Source organism: Pipra filicauda, unplaced genomic scaffold (genome assembly GCF_003945595.2).
Source record: "Pipra filicauda isolate LSUMZ 115617 unplaced genomic scaffold, ASM394559v2 scaffold878_size60847_pilon, whole genome shotgun sequence".
Lineage (NCBI taxonomy): Eukaryota > Metazoa > Chordata > Aves > Passeriformes > Pipridae > Pipra > Pipra filicauda.
In genome coordinates, this window is record NW_024105062.1 from 3,796 (window position 1) to 17,285 (window position 13,490).

General features: G+C 46.5%; 1 protein-coding gene and 1 long non-coding RNA gene across 2 annotated transcripts; both read right to left on the bottom strand.

Moving 5' to 3' along the window:
• Nucleotides 1–387: 387 nt before the first annotated feature.
• Nucleotides 388–2,629, bottom strand: LOC120325190. Its single transcript, XR_005567069.1, has 2 exons — nt 1,704–2,629; nt 388–1,207 (listed from the first exon to the last, which is right to left on the bottom strand). It is a non-coding gene; the product is annotated as an uncharacterized LOC120325190 (long non-coding RNA).
• Nucleotides 2,630–2,658: 29 nt separating this feature from the next.
• LOC114001266 (zinc finger protein 239-like) lies at nt 2,659–13,195 on the bottom strand (the record flags this gene model as incomplete). The annotated part of the gene is made up of 3 exons (XM_039390833.1): nt 2,659–2,829; nt 3,043–3,119; nt 12,615–13,195. Coding segments are annotated over 2 exons (636 nt in total), but the record flags the coding sequence as incomplete, so codon positions are not given.
• Between the last annotated feature and the right edge of the window lie 295 nt (nt 13,196–13,490).

A 13,490-nucleotide genomic window follows, 5' to 3' on the forward strand; every position in this document is an offset into this window, starting at 1 on the left:
TTATTTATAGCTCTGAGGTCTTGGACTAACTGGGATAGCCTTCCATTTGCCCCCTTGACTGGCAAAATTGGAGCATTACATTTAGATTCACATTCTTTTAACAAGCAAAATTTCATCAGTTTTTCTACAAAGGGTGAGAATCCCTCACAACTTTCCATTTTCAAAGGCTATTGCTTTGGCCTGACCAGCCCTGCTCCAGGTTTCACTGGAATTCTCACGGGTTCTGCTCTTTTGGATCATGGAGGCACCTCTCCAGCCCATCCTACTGGAATCACTGCATCCCCAAGTGACATTGGCAGATGGATTAGTTCTGCTTTTGGAGACTCTCATGCAAAACTAGAATCTTCCACAGAATTAGGCTCTGCAATAATAACTTATATTTTATCATTTTTAAATTGGATTGTGGCATTTAATTTTTCCAAGAGATCTCTCCCAGGCAGAGGCTTTGGGGAATTGGGGAAATACTGGGGAGCCAACCACTGTTTTCCCAGTTTTAAATCCACAGCATTAAAAATGGCCCAGTTTCCCAATTCCCTGTCACACCAGACAGTTGTTCCAGAATTGTGACTTGAGTTTCATTTTCCCTTATTTAAGACAGGGGAACAAGTTCCCACAGCCACAACCAATTGTACTTAGCTTGGCTGGAACCAGATGTTCTGATGGGGAAGAATCCTCTGGTGCCCCCTCAGTCGTCTGCAGTGATGCCAGGAGAGGGTTGGGAGGGTTCTGAAGTTTCAGTTGTGGATAATCCCATTTCCAGTGTCCATCTTTCTTACAGGATGCACAGGGATTGATCCCAAGTCTCCTGGGGGGGATGTTTGAAGCAGGCTGCCCATGCTCTCATCCTCTTCCTCTCCCCGGGGGCACCATTTCCTCAGGGATTTCTGAAGCTCTCTGCTCTCTCTCTGACACATTCTCTCTCCTTTTCTTCTGGACATGCTAAATCTGCCTCTTCACATGCCAGTTCCCCTGCAAGATTGGTTTCTGCATCTTGATTTTCTGTTCCCCCACTCAACCTGCCCGTGGGGCCAACCAGAAGATCTGAGTCCTCCTCTTTATTGGGGAGATGATGAGAACAAAGTTCTCCTGTGCTCCACACTGAACAACAAGGCTTTAACCATCTCCCTTGATTTTCCTTTCCGGGCTCACACCAAGGGCTCTGAGGGCGCTGCATTCACACCACAATCCTTCTGCCATTTCACAGGTTCTGCAAAGTGAAAAACACATCAACACACAGAACCTCCTTCCACTTCTGTTCCCGTTCTGAAACAGCACCAACTGTAACAATGGATTATAATTCAATGTTCCAGAACAGCCACCCATTGATTACAACACTTCATTAAATTCTCCCTGGGAGCTGTTCCTCTGAGGGGGCTGCCAATCTTCATCCAAAATTGCAAAATGCAACAAAGTGGGGATTTCTTCACAATTCCCCCTTCAGATTGCCCACTCCCCATCTCTAAACAGTAGACCCAAAATGGTACAATACAGAAACAAATAAGAACACAACAATATTGATCGATAAAACAAAGTCAAATACCAAATTCCAAAATAACCCACCCAAAGGGCTGGAAGATCCACAGGTCTCAGATGAGCAGGATTCCCCAAATACCAAAGAACCCCCCCAGTGCGCTGAAAGATCCACATGTTTGACATGGGCAGGATTCCCAAAGAGAATGCCTTGTTATCCAGTGGGATCTTACCTGTGTCCCAGACTGGGCTGGGGATCTGTGCTCTTCTCCAGCAAAGTCCTGGTGCTGGTTGAAGATCCAGAGATCCCTCAGATCCGTGGGAGATCAGGCAGAGGTGTCCTGTCTGGGGGGCCAAAAATTACACCCAAAAGCAGCAGAAACAAACTTCTTAACCCCAATTTGGAGATGTTAAAAAGGGCATTCTTCTTTGTTCAGCATGCTGGAGGTTCAGAGGAGAGTTCCTCTAATCCAACGTGCCAAATGACAGACAGGGCTTTTTATTACACACACTGTTTACATGTGCATTTGATAGCCTTGCTTACTTAATACATATTCATTACTCTGCTTTACATAGTCACACCCCTATTGGAAGTCCTTTTCTGGGCCTTCCTGGCCTTCTCTGTCATCCTGACCTCAGTTCTTGAGCAGCACAGCACCACTGTGCTTCTTTTATCTGGGTACACAGGGCTTAGTTTACATCCTGTTGGTTTGGGACATCCCTTATCTAATTCTCTAGGACTTCTCCAGGATTACATTGTTCCTCATTTGGGCACTCCAGGGTACTGGGAGTAGAGTTTCTATTTCTTCTGTCAATGGTTTGATGGAGACCATGAGGAGCTGGGAACTCGTTGCAGGGAAAAGAGGGAGCAGTGGGGAAGTAACAGGCAGGTGGGGGAGAGAACTGTTCAGAGAACAGCTGAGATACAGCTCGAGCAAGGTGAAAACTAAACTGTCATTTGGGGTCATCCCAGATCGATTGGATTTCAGAAATTACTCAACACAGGTGCCACCTCCTCCAGCCAAGCCCATTTAACCCCCCCTTCCCCAGGTGGTTCCTTTGCCCATGAGCAGCAAAGCTCCCACTGCTTCTGCAACTGGAGAGTGTTGGAGCCGTGGACCATTAACATTCCAGTCTCTCCCAGCTCTGCATCCCAAAAGTCGAGAGGGAACAGTCTGTCACCTCAAAGTGAATCAATCCCATTGAAAATGGCTGGATCCCATTCCAAAACCTCTGTGTTTCTTATTTTCCCTATGTAATTCTGGGGCAGCTGGTGCCACTCCTCAGCTCTCATCAGGCTGAGGCTTGGCCTTGCACTTTTGCCTTTGCTGGATTTCTTCATCAAATATTTCTCTCTCCCTGAAAAGAAACATATGGAAGGTTTTCAATAATCTGGACATCTTTAGACCATCTGGACAAATGACAGTTTGCAGTGTTGGAACAGCTCAGCCAGAACGTTTTCCATGTTTAATCATTTGTTCCCATCCCTCCCAGGAGGGAGGACACTGAACTCTTCCACAGAAACAGAAAACTAGTAACAAAAATTCAGAGACTACTGAAAACGAAAAATACCTTTTGCTCACAGGTGGCCCTTTCATGTCCTTCTCTTCTGCCTTCCTGCAATCCATGTTATCCACGGCAGCAGTTGCCTAGATGATGGCCCAAAAAAGCTTTTTAATTCATTTATAATCATTCCAGAAAACTGAATCACAGCTGGGGTGTGTGTAGTCGGTTGTAGTTGGCTTCCCACCAAACCCCACAGACTACAGCAAAAACCTTCCAAAGGAAAAAAAACAGAATAGCAAAAGCTATAGCAAAAATATATATGTATTTTACATATACCACAGATATATATAATTAAAACACTGTGTACATATAACACGCAAACCCCAAACAATCCCGAAAGGGAAAAGGATAGGGAAAAGGAAAGAGAAAGGGAAAAAAGGGACAAAAAGGAAAAAGAGAGAAAAAAAAAAGAAAAAGAAAAAAAAGAAGAAAAAAAAAAAAGAAGAAAGAAAAAAAGAAGAAAAATAAAAAAAAGGGACAAAAAGGAAAAAAACCAAACCGAAACAACAGAAACCCGAGGCAGGAATGCACAATTACAATCAGTAAAGAACTAGCAAAAGAATATCTTACTACTCTCCTTGGGACAGCAGAATCGCGCTGAACGACCGCCGGCACCCTCTGCCTCCCAAGGTCTACAAGGGCTCACTAGACCTCACTCCCCCACACAGCAGAACCGACAGCAGGGAACCTGTGCCTTCAGAACCACTGGAAGGGAAGAGAGCGAAGGCTTCTCTTCCCTTCTTATTTATACCCTGGCTTACGTAAAAATCATAGGGAATACTGGGAACATGGCCACTTCCTTGGTTACAAACTGGTCACCGAGGAAAGGCCCAGACTAAAACTACCAGAGTGTGGGAGACCAAACAGGTGTTCAGGCTGGAGAGCCAGAGGCAGCTCCCCAGAGAGAGGCCTCAGAGATAGCGATGGAATCCATCAGACGGCCTTGGGCACTCTGTGAGAGTGAGAGAAGAAGCTGCTAACTTCAGCGGAAGGATACCTGCGGTGAACACCTACTACCAAAGTTAAAAATGAGAAGGAAAAGACTGTTTTAGCTAACCCTACTTATGAAATATGAATTAATTTATAATTAAGAATGACAGTGTGTTGTTAGAAAAATTTGAATAGTGTGGATAAGTTAGAAAAAGTGTGTGACAGTGTGTTAAATAGGTCCATGCGTGCCTCCTTCCCTGTAGCCTAAAACTTCCTGCGCTAGGTGGGATAAAAATGCTTCAATGTAAACATTGCATGCTTTTTTTTCCACCATTCCGGGCAACTCTGTTCCCTTCTACTGGACAAAGAGGACGAAAGAATAAAACCTCTATTTTTAGTGATGCAGTCAGATTGTGTAATTTAATAGCCAACAACAGTAAAAGAGTTTATTACTGTGTCAGAAAAGATTTTAGGTGTCGGCATTTGGTGCCCAAAGTAGGGACTTGGTTCTGATTCCTTATATTTAGGAATGGACCAGGAATAGCAGGTGGTGGTTACAGGTCCCTTACCTCGGTGACGCAGCGCGATCGAACTCCGGAGATGGTGCCAGAATCCCTCGCTGCAGGACAGGGAGGTGAGCGGTCGTGAACAATTTAAGAATAGTCAATAATTAGAAGAAAATCGTAATAATGGGGTTAAATATGTCCTCTGAACAAAAAGATGTGCATGAATTTATGAAATGCCTGTTCAAAGAGCATGGGTCGAAGGTAGAAGATCTACCACTACAGAATCTGCTTCTTTGGGCACAGAAAACTCAACTCGGTTTAACTGTTTCAAATGTTTTTAACGTCTCAGAGCGGGATCGTATAGGAATTAAGCTCTGGAATGCTGTGACCCAAGGGGACAAACAAGTGGCCAGCATCTTGAGACTGTGGCACTTAGTCTTCGAGATTCTAAAAGATAGATCATCTAAAAAAATGCCACTCCTGGAGCAAAAACAAATTGAAAAACCCGCCGACTCACCCCAGGAGGTGGAGAAAGGGGGAACCAGCTCACAAGCTACGGAGCTGCCACACACGGAAAACCCTCACCCCCAAGTGCCCTTTGCCATCGCAGCGTCCGTGGGAGGGGGGCTCTCAGGAGGCACAGCCACCGCAGACGCGGGCCGGGTCCTGCCACATCCATCCACCCTTCCGCCCGTGCTGAGTCCTGAGCGAGCAGACACGGCTGCTCTGGTGCCACTCGACTCCATTCCTCTCCCTGGGAAGCTGGAGAGATCCCCCCTCTCTCCCCGCCAGCTCAAGAATTTCCAACTGTGCCACTCCAAGATGGCGCCGGGTCCCTCCCAGAGGGGAGGGGCGAGTCCGCCCCAGGAAGTGAATCCTGCCGTGAGGTCGCTGCTCTGCGCTTCTGAGTTCCTGCCTGCTCCAGTTCCGGGTGGGAACTCTTGGGAGCCGTGTCCTTACAATCCAGGACAAGAGCAAACTTTATTCCCTGCCGATCCAAAAGACAGACGGGCTCCTGTTAGGAAAGCAGCAGCAGAGGAAGGAGATTTGCATATGATGCAAGCCTTCCCAGTTATCTTTACAGCCGGTCAGCAACCCCACTGGGAACCTGTCCCATATCCGGTTTTAAAAGACTTACGGCAGGCTGTTATGGAATACGGGCTGGAGGCTCCATTTACAAGAGGGCTTTTAGATTCTTTGTTTGGCACCTTTGTGCTGACTCCTTATGACTGTGCAGGAATAGCGAGAATGCTCCTTACTACCATGCAATACACATTATTTGAAGCAGAATGGAAAAAGTAAAGTAAAGAAGCAGGCAGAAGAGATGTCACCTATGATCCGAGTGCCAATTGCACATATTAAAATATTCTTATGGGGGAGGGACCTTATGCGACAGCAGCAGCTCAGGCTCAAATCCCATTGCTTGATTTGACTCTTGCTAAAAATCTAGCTTTACAAGCACTTAGGAAAGTACACAGTCCTCTATCATGATAAAACAAGGTGTTAAGGAACCGTTTATGCAATATGCAGAGCAGCTACGAAACGCAATAAACAAACAAATAGATTATGCTCCAGCACAAGAAACTGTCCTTTAAAAATATAGTGATAGAACATGCCAGTGAAGACTGCCAAAAAATACTGCGTGCATTATGTAATCCTACCATCACAGAGATGCTTGAAGCCTGCAGAAACGTAGGCTCACAAGCTTCCAAAACTGCTTCTTTAGCAGAGGCACTGGTCACCTTTAAAGACCCTCCTCTAGATTACGAGCCTCAACCAGATTCCCAGCCACAACCATTGTGCTGTGAGTGTGGACAGAAGGGACACTTTCAAAAAAATTGTCCCATGAAAAAACACAGTGCTAAGCCTGCAATGTGCCCTCGTTGTCACAAGGGGAATGCCACTCCAAATATGCAAAGGATGGATCCCTATTGCATCATCCAGGTAAAGGGAAGAAGCCTTCGGGAAACTGAGATATGAGCGTGCAGAGAGGTCGTGCAAAGACAAACATAGCCTCCAAACTTCAAGCCTTTCACTTAAGCCAGCTAGTTCTCTGCAAACACGCACTGCAGGCAATGCTGGAATAGACTTGAGCCCTTCAAAATCCATCAAACTCTTTGATAATGAAATACATGTAGTCTCTACAGGAATTCAAAGTCCTCTAGAGGATGGCCACAGCGGTTTGCTGATAGGTCGTACATCAACCTCTGCACTAGGTGTGTGCATACTGCCTGGAATTATAGATGCCAACTTTGTGGGAGAGAGAAAAATAATGCTGTGGACACCTGCACCCCCTGTCCATATAGAGGCAGGCACTCCCATTGCTCAGCTTATCCTGATCCAACAAAGTTTAACTCGAATCAGGGAGAAAGGCCAGACTTTAGCACAACAAAAGACAGATGGGAGATAGATGATTTTCTCTCCTGGGTTCAGCCCTTGTCAGCACAATGCCCAGTTCTACATTGCTCCTTATACAATTCTGGAGAAAAGAGACTATCCACCTGAGAGGTTTGGCAGACATGGGTGCCGATGTGACCTTGATCTCTATTCGAGATTGGCCACCCTTCTGGCCGCTTATGGAGCCAGAGAAGGCACTGAGGGGAGTGGCAGGAGTTACAGCACCACAACAAAGCTTGCATCCAATTGTGATCACAGGCCCTGAGAAGCGTACAGCCACAGTTCATCCCTTTGTTTTGGACTTGCCAATCACACTGTGGGGCTGAGATGCTTTGGGACAATGGGGACTTGGTCTCACTACAAATTTTTTCCAGAGGCCACTGAACATCAGCTGGTCCCCACCCTAACCTGGACGACTGATGAACTGGTGTGGGTGGATCAGTGGCCGCTCAGAAAGGACAAGCTGCAATATCTTCAAGTGCTTGTTCAAGAACAACTTTCAGCAGGACACATTTGTGCTTCTGCCAGTCCCTGGAATTCCCCAGTGTTTGTGATCCAAAAAAGAAGTGGCAAGTAGCATCTATTGCACGATCTAAGACGCATTAATGAAGTCATCAAGCCTACGGGAGCTGTCCAACCAGGCCTGCCTTTGCCATCAGTGCTGCCTCAAAACTGGCCACTTACTATCATTGACTTAAAGGACTGTTTCTTTTCCATTCCTTTACACCCCAGAGATGCAAGGTTTGCTTTTCCAGTGCCATCTATTAATGCCAGTGAACTGCATGCTCGCTATCACTGGAAAGTCCTACCTCAAGGGATGAAGAATAGTCCAGTCATATGTCAACTGTTTGTGTCCACTGCGCTGTCACCTGTACGTCAGCAGTATCCAGAAGTCTGCATATATCACTACAGGGATGACATCTTAATCTGTGCAGCTGATAAGGAACTAATGCAAAGAGCCCTCAAAGCAACAGTTGGCAACCTATGGCCTTCAAGTGTCACCAGAAAAAGTACAACAAGAATCTCCCTGGCATTACCTGGGATGGAAAATAACCCAAACAGCCATTCATCCCCAGCGTGTTTCTCTGTCAAACTCAGTGCAAACCCTCAATGATTTGCAAAGACTGCTGGGAGCTATTAACTGGCTCAGATCTATTTTGGATATTTCCACTGATGAACTCCATCCATTGTTTTGCCTGCTTAAAGGAGATCCAGAACTAACTTCGCCCAGACAGGTAACACCAGAAGCTGTTACTGCTTTGCATGCTGTAGAGCAAAACCTCAGTTCCTGCCAGGCCAGTCACCGTCTCTTAGATGAGCCAGTTGATGCCTTAAGCCCCTAATGGTTTTTTATTTTTCTAATATTTGTAAGACTGGTAAGAATTGTAGGTTTTAAAAAGCAGAAACCCCTTTCTCCCTTGTTCCTTTCCCTTGTTTACACATTCCCTAACCCTTTTACCCCATTCTATATCAATCTGCTTCTGAATACAGCAGAGTGTTTAGTCTTCTGTCAAGGCAAAGGCCTAGACTGTTTGGAGAACAGCGTATCAGGGCCTAAACCACAGAATACGGTCAAAAATTAGGTAACAATGTACCCTTTGTGCTCTGAGGATGATGAGGATGATGAAAGGGGGGTCCCAAAATACACCCCAGACCCATTTCTCAGGGGGAGGACCCGGGGCGGACCAGAGGAAGGGCCAAAGGGTGGACACATCTGGGATTGGATGGATAATGTTATAAAATGTAACCTCTCAGGCACGGCCTGCACGCGCGTCTATATCACCGACTGCCTTGGCAAATAAACCCTTTCTTATCTCACCCCTAACTAACTGCTCCGGAGATTTTTTTCAGCACCAAAATACACAGGCAACACAGTGATATCAGTTACCTTGAAGGGACTTGCTCAACCTTTTGGCCTCTTGGGCCAGTTGTACAAGAACAATACTCAGTTTTGTTTATGGGAATGGGTTTTTCCAGCTCATCAGTTTTCTAAAACAGTAACGACTCAGCCAGAAATGATATCACGCATATTTCAGAGAGGCTGCATTAGGTGCTGGGAACTTGCAGGGTGTGACCCACGTACTGTGTATTTGCCAATGACAACAGAGCATTTACAATGGCTAGAGAAGGCTAGTTTTGAATTTCAAACTGCCTTAAGTGATTTTACAGGTCAGCTAAGTATTCACCTACCTGCTTGTTCTATTTTACAGTGTTTAAACAACTTTTCTTTGAAGCTGAGAACACACTGCTCCCCTATTCCTTTAACAGATGCACAAACTGTCTTTACTGGCGGTTCAGGAAAAACGGGAAATGGAGTCGTAGTGTGGCAGAAAGATAATGACTGGCAACAGGATATACATCATGTGGATGGGTCACCACAGCTTGTAGAATTATCAGCAGTAATCTGCACACTTACACTCTTTCCAGGACCTTTAAACATAGTTTCTGATTCTCAGTATGTTGTGGGAGTGGTTCAACAAATTGAACACTCCTATCTGAAAGAAGTCAATCATGCGGCACTGTTTGCCCTATTCAAAAAATTACTGTTTCTAGTTGAAAAGAGGCAATTTGCATTTTTCATCATGCACGTGCATCCTCATACCTTGCCTCCTGGTCCAATTTCAGAGGTAATCGACGTGCAGATGCACTTGCAGGAGCAGTAATAGTACCTCAGTGATTTGAGCAAGCCGAATTGTCACATCAATTTTTTCATCAAAATGCAAGGGCATTAAAAAGATAATTTGATCTCACATCAGAGCAAGCTCATTCTATCATAGCATCCTGTCCAGACTGTCAGCTAATCACTCCCATTGCTCCTGAAGGAACCAACCCTTGAGGACTGTAACCCCTGCAGTTGTGGCAAGCAGATGTAACACACATATCCTCTTTTGGCAAACTGAAATATGTACATGTCTCCATTGACACGTTTTCAGGATTTCTAGTAGCTACAGCTCATTCTGGGGAGAAAAGCTGGGATGTACAATGTCACCTCCTTACAGCCTTTGCACACATGGGAGTACCTAAGCAAATTAAAACAGACACTGGACCTTCTTATATGTCCAAACGCACAAAAGAATTTTTTGAACAATGGGGAATACAACATCTAACAAGTATTCCACACACCCCCACAGGTCAGGCTGTAATTGAGTGTGCACACTGCACACTCAAAGACGTTGCAGAAACAGAAAAGAGGAAGTTCAGGTTTAACTCCCCAGGAGTGTTTAAATAAGGCTTTATATGTGCTTAACTTTCTAAATAGAATAGTAGGAGATCTCTCTGCAGCACAGCGTCACTTTGTCCCAGCACATGTTTCCACAGAGAGGAAGGCAGAAGTAATGTTCAGAGATCCAGTTACTAGAGAATGGCAAGGTCCTTGTCCCTTAATAACCTGGGGAAAAGGTTATGCTTGTGTCTCCACAGATCGAGCACCGCGATGGATACCTTCACGTTTCGTGCAACCCTACCTTGCATCATCTTCATAACAACAGCCATGCCTCCTGACTGGACCACCTTTGTCACCCAGAACGTCGGGGTGACACTCGCCAATGCAACCGGGACTGACACATTGTGTTTGTCTGTGGCTGCCCCAACTGATCCGTTCCGTACCTGTTTAGCAGGCCTTCCTTTCAATTGCACCCAGTGGATTACCTTTCTACACCAGTACTTGCCACAATTCTCTAACCTTCACAAGGCACAATGTGCCAATAACCAAAACCTTGAAAATAATTTTCCTTGAATTCCAATAGAACCCCAAGAAATTAATGTCATGGGCAGTCTGACTGCACCTTTCTGTTTTCAATTTGATCCCTCAGATTCAAATTCAAATAGTTTATTGGCAATTGGCGTATCTCCTTCTGGAACATACCAAAAGGCTCGTTTTTGGTGTAAATCACCCAATTCTACAGTATTAAAATCAGGGGCGACGCCTCTTGGCTTGCCCAATGGTATTTTCTTAATCTGTGGGCTGTGATTCTGGAAAGGTATTCCCACTAGAGCGAAAGGAGGACCGTGCATATTTGGAAAATTAACATCATTTAACCCTCACAAATTACCCATAAGCACACACATTCAAAAGAGGCAAAAAAGATTCGTGCAACGATACAATAAGAATTGCAATTCAAGAGTACATATCTGGGGCCCAGCTGAAAGAGTATTCTCCAGTCTTGTAGCTGGAATTGGAACAGCTCATGCCTTGACCACCTTGGATAGACCAGGCTGCTGGCTTGCCAAGTTCAGCAGCTGACGCCTTACTAACCGATGTCAGTTCAATTAGGAAAGCCACTTTGTAGAATAGAGCAGCCATTGATTTTTTGCTATTGGCTCGTGGACATGGTTGCAAAGTTTTTGAAGGCCTTTGCTGCATGAATCTTTCTGGTCACTCAGAGTTGATTCATCAAAGCCTTGCTCAATTAAAAACCCTAACAGCGCAGCTTAATGCAGAGAAGGACCAAGGTTTAGACAGTTTGTTTAGCTGGCTAGATATTTTTAACCTAGGTCCAAAACTCAAGAAAGTTGCCATTGTAGCTGTAACTGGAATTTTTGTGTTTTTCTGTATTTTGCTTAGTGTGCCATGTTTTCTTTCTTGTGTGTCACGTTTGGTTCGCTGTAGCTTTGCACAAGTTTTAGTGTTTCAATTAGAAAATAAAAAAGGGGGAATTGGGGGAAACCAGATGTGTTCAGGCTAGGGAGCCAGAGGCAGCTGCCCAGCAAGAGGCCTCAGAGATAACACTGGAATCCATCAACCGGCCTTGGGCATGCTGTGAGTGAGAGAAGAAGCTGCTGATTTCAGCACAAGGATACCTGTGATGAACACCTGCTACCATAGTTAAAAATGAGAGAGAAGAGACTGCTTAAATTAATCCCACTTATGAAAGATTAGATATAATATTTAGAAATATTTAATAGCCAACAACAGTATAAAAGTTTAAAACTGTGCCAGAATAGATTTTAGGCATCGGCAGGTTGGGACCCAAAAAGTGTTCAGGGAGGACATTGGGGATTGAGGGGAAAATGGGAAAGTGGGAGAAACAGGGAGAAGGGTGGAAAAGGGGGGGTGGTCTGGCAGGTCCCACAGTCCCATGAGGGTCTTTGGGCACAGGGGAGCTGGGAAAGGGAGGTGGCCCCCTGAGCTCCCAAATTCCTGTGCGGTGCTGGGAGCTGCTGAATGCAATCTCAGCCTTGGATTATGCCAACATTTTCAGATTAGAGGAATTACAGAGCTGTGACTGAACCACTTTTGTCCCCCAGGTTTTAATGATGGCAAGTCAGATCTGTTGATAGAAATGAATTATTTAGGGTTACAAATGATCAGACAAAAGGTCTTCAGCAGAATTAAGCACAATATACACACTAAAACTACCAGGAGTACAGGATAAGATAGGACAGTGCTCTACACTAAAGCAATTGTTGAAGCAATTCCACTAAAGCTGGCACAAAAGCAATAATTCTTAATTAGAGATGGATGGAACTCCCCCAGACCAACGCTCCTGGGGAGATCTCTGCTCTCAACCTCCAGCAGTGACCTTGGGGGGTCCCCAGCCAAGGCAGGAATCTCCACACACCCCCAGGAAGGGTTCTGTTGGAAGAAGCTGCCCCTGGGAAAGGGGACTGGCCCTTTGTGGTCAAAAGGGATGGACTGACAGTCACTGGACTCCTGGGGTTGCCTCACCAACAGGGGATTCATTGGGGGTGGAAGCAGTGGCCAAAGCTGTTCCCACAGCAGGGGCACTTTTAGGGTGCCCTTACCGGTGGGTCCGTTGGTGTGTGGTCAAGTTACCGCTCTGGGTGAAACTCTTCCCACACTCCCCACACTTGTAGGGCCTCTCCCCGGTGTGAATGCGCCGGTGCCTGACGAGGTGGGAGTTCTGGCTAAAGCCCTTCCCACAATCGGTGCAGCGGAAGGGCCTCTCATCCGTGTGCGTCCGGTGGTGCAGGAGGAGATCTGAGCTGGTCTGAAACATCTTCCCACACTCCAAGCACTTGTAGGGCCGTTCCCCAGTGTGGATGTGCTGGTGCTTGAGAAGGTGGGAGATCTGCCTGAAGCTCTTCCCACATTCCCCACACGAGTAGGGCCGGTCCCCAGTGTGGATGCGCTGGTGTTGGATCAGGTTGGAGTTGTTCCTGAACCTCTTCCCACATTCCCTACACGTGTAGGGCAGCTCCCCGGTGTGGATGCGCTGATGGGTGAGGAGGGTGGAGCTCTCCCTGAAGCTCATCCCACATTCCCCACACGTGTAGGGCCGTTCCTCAGTGTGGATGTGCTGGTGGGTACGGAGGTGGGTGCGGAGGTGGGAGCTCTGCCTGAAGCTCTTCCCACATTCCCTACATGTGTAGGGCCGTTCCCCCCTGTGGATGTGCTGGTGGCTGAGGAGCATGGTGCTTGTCCTGAAGCTCTTCCCACATTCCAAACACCTGAATGGCTTCTCCCTGCTGGGAGGCTGCTCAGAGACCACTAGGTTGGAGCTCTGCCTCAGGTTCCCGCCGCCTTCCCTTTCCTCCTCAGAGCACCCTGGGCTGGCTTTGGAGCCCCTCCTGCGGGGGGATCTCCGGCCCTTTTCCTCCCCGCTGCCTTCCTGTGCCGGGGAGCCCTTCAAAACGGCCTCTCCCACCAGGCTCTGCCGG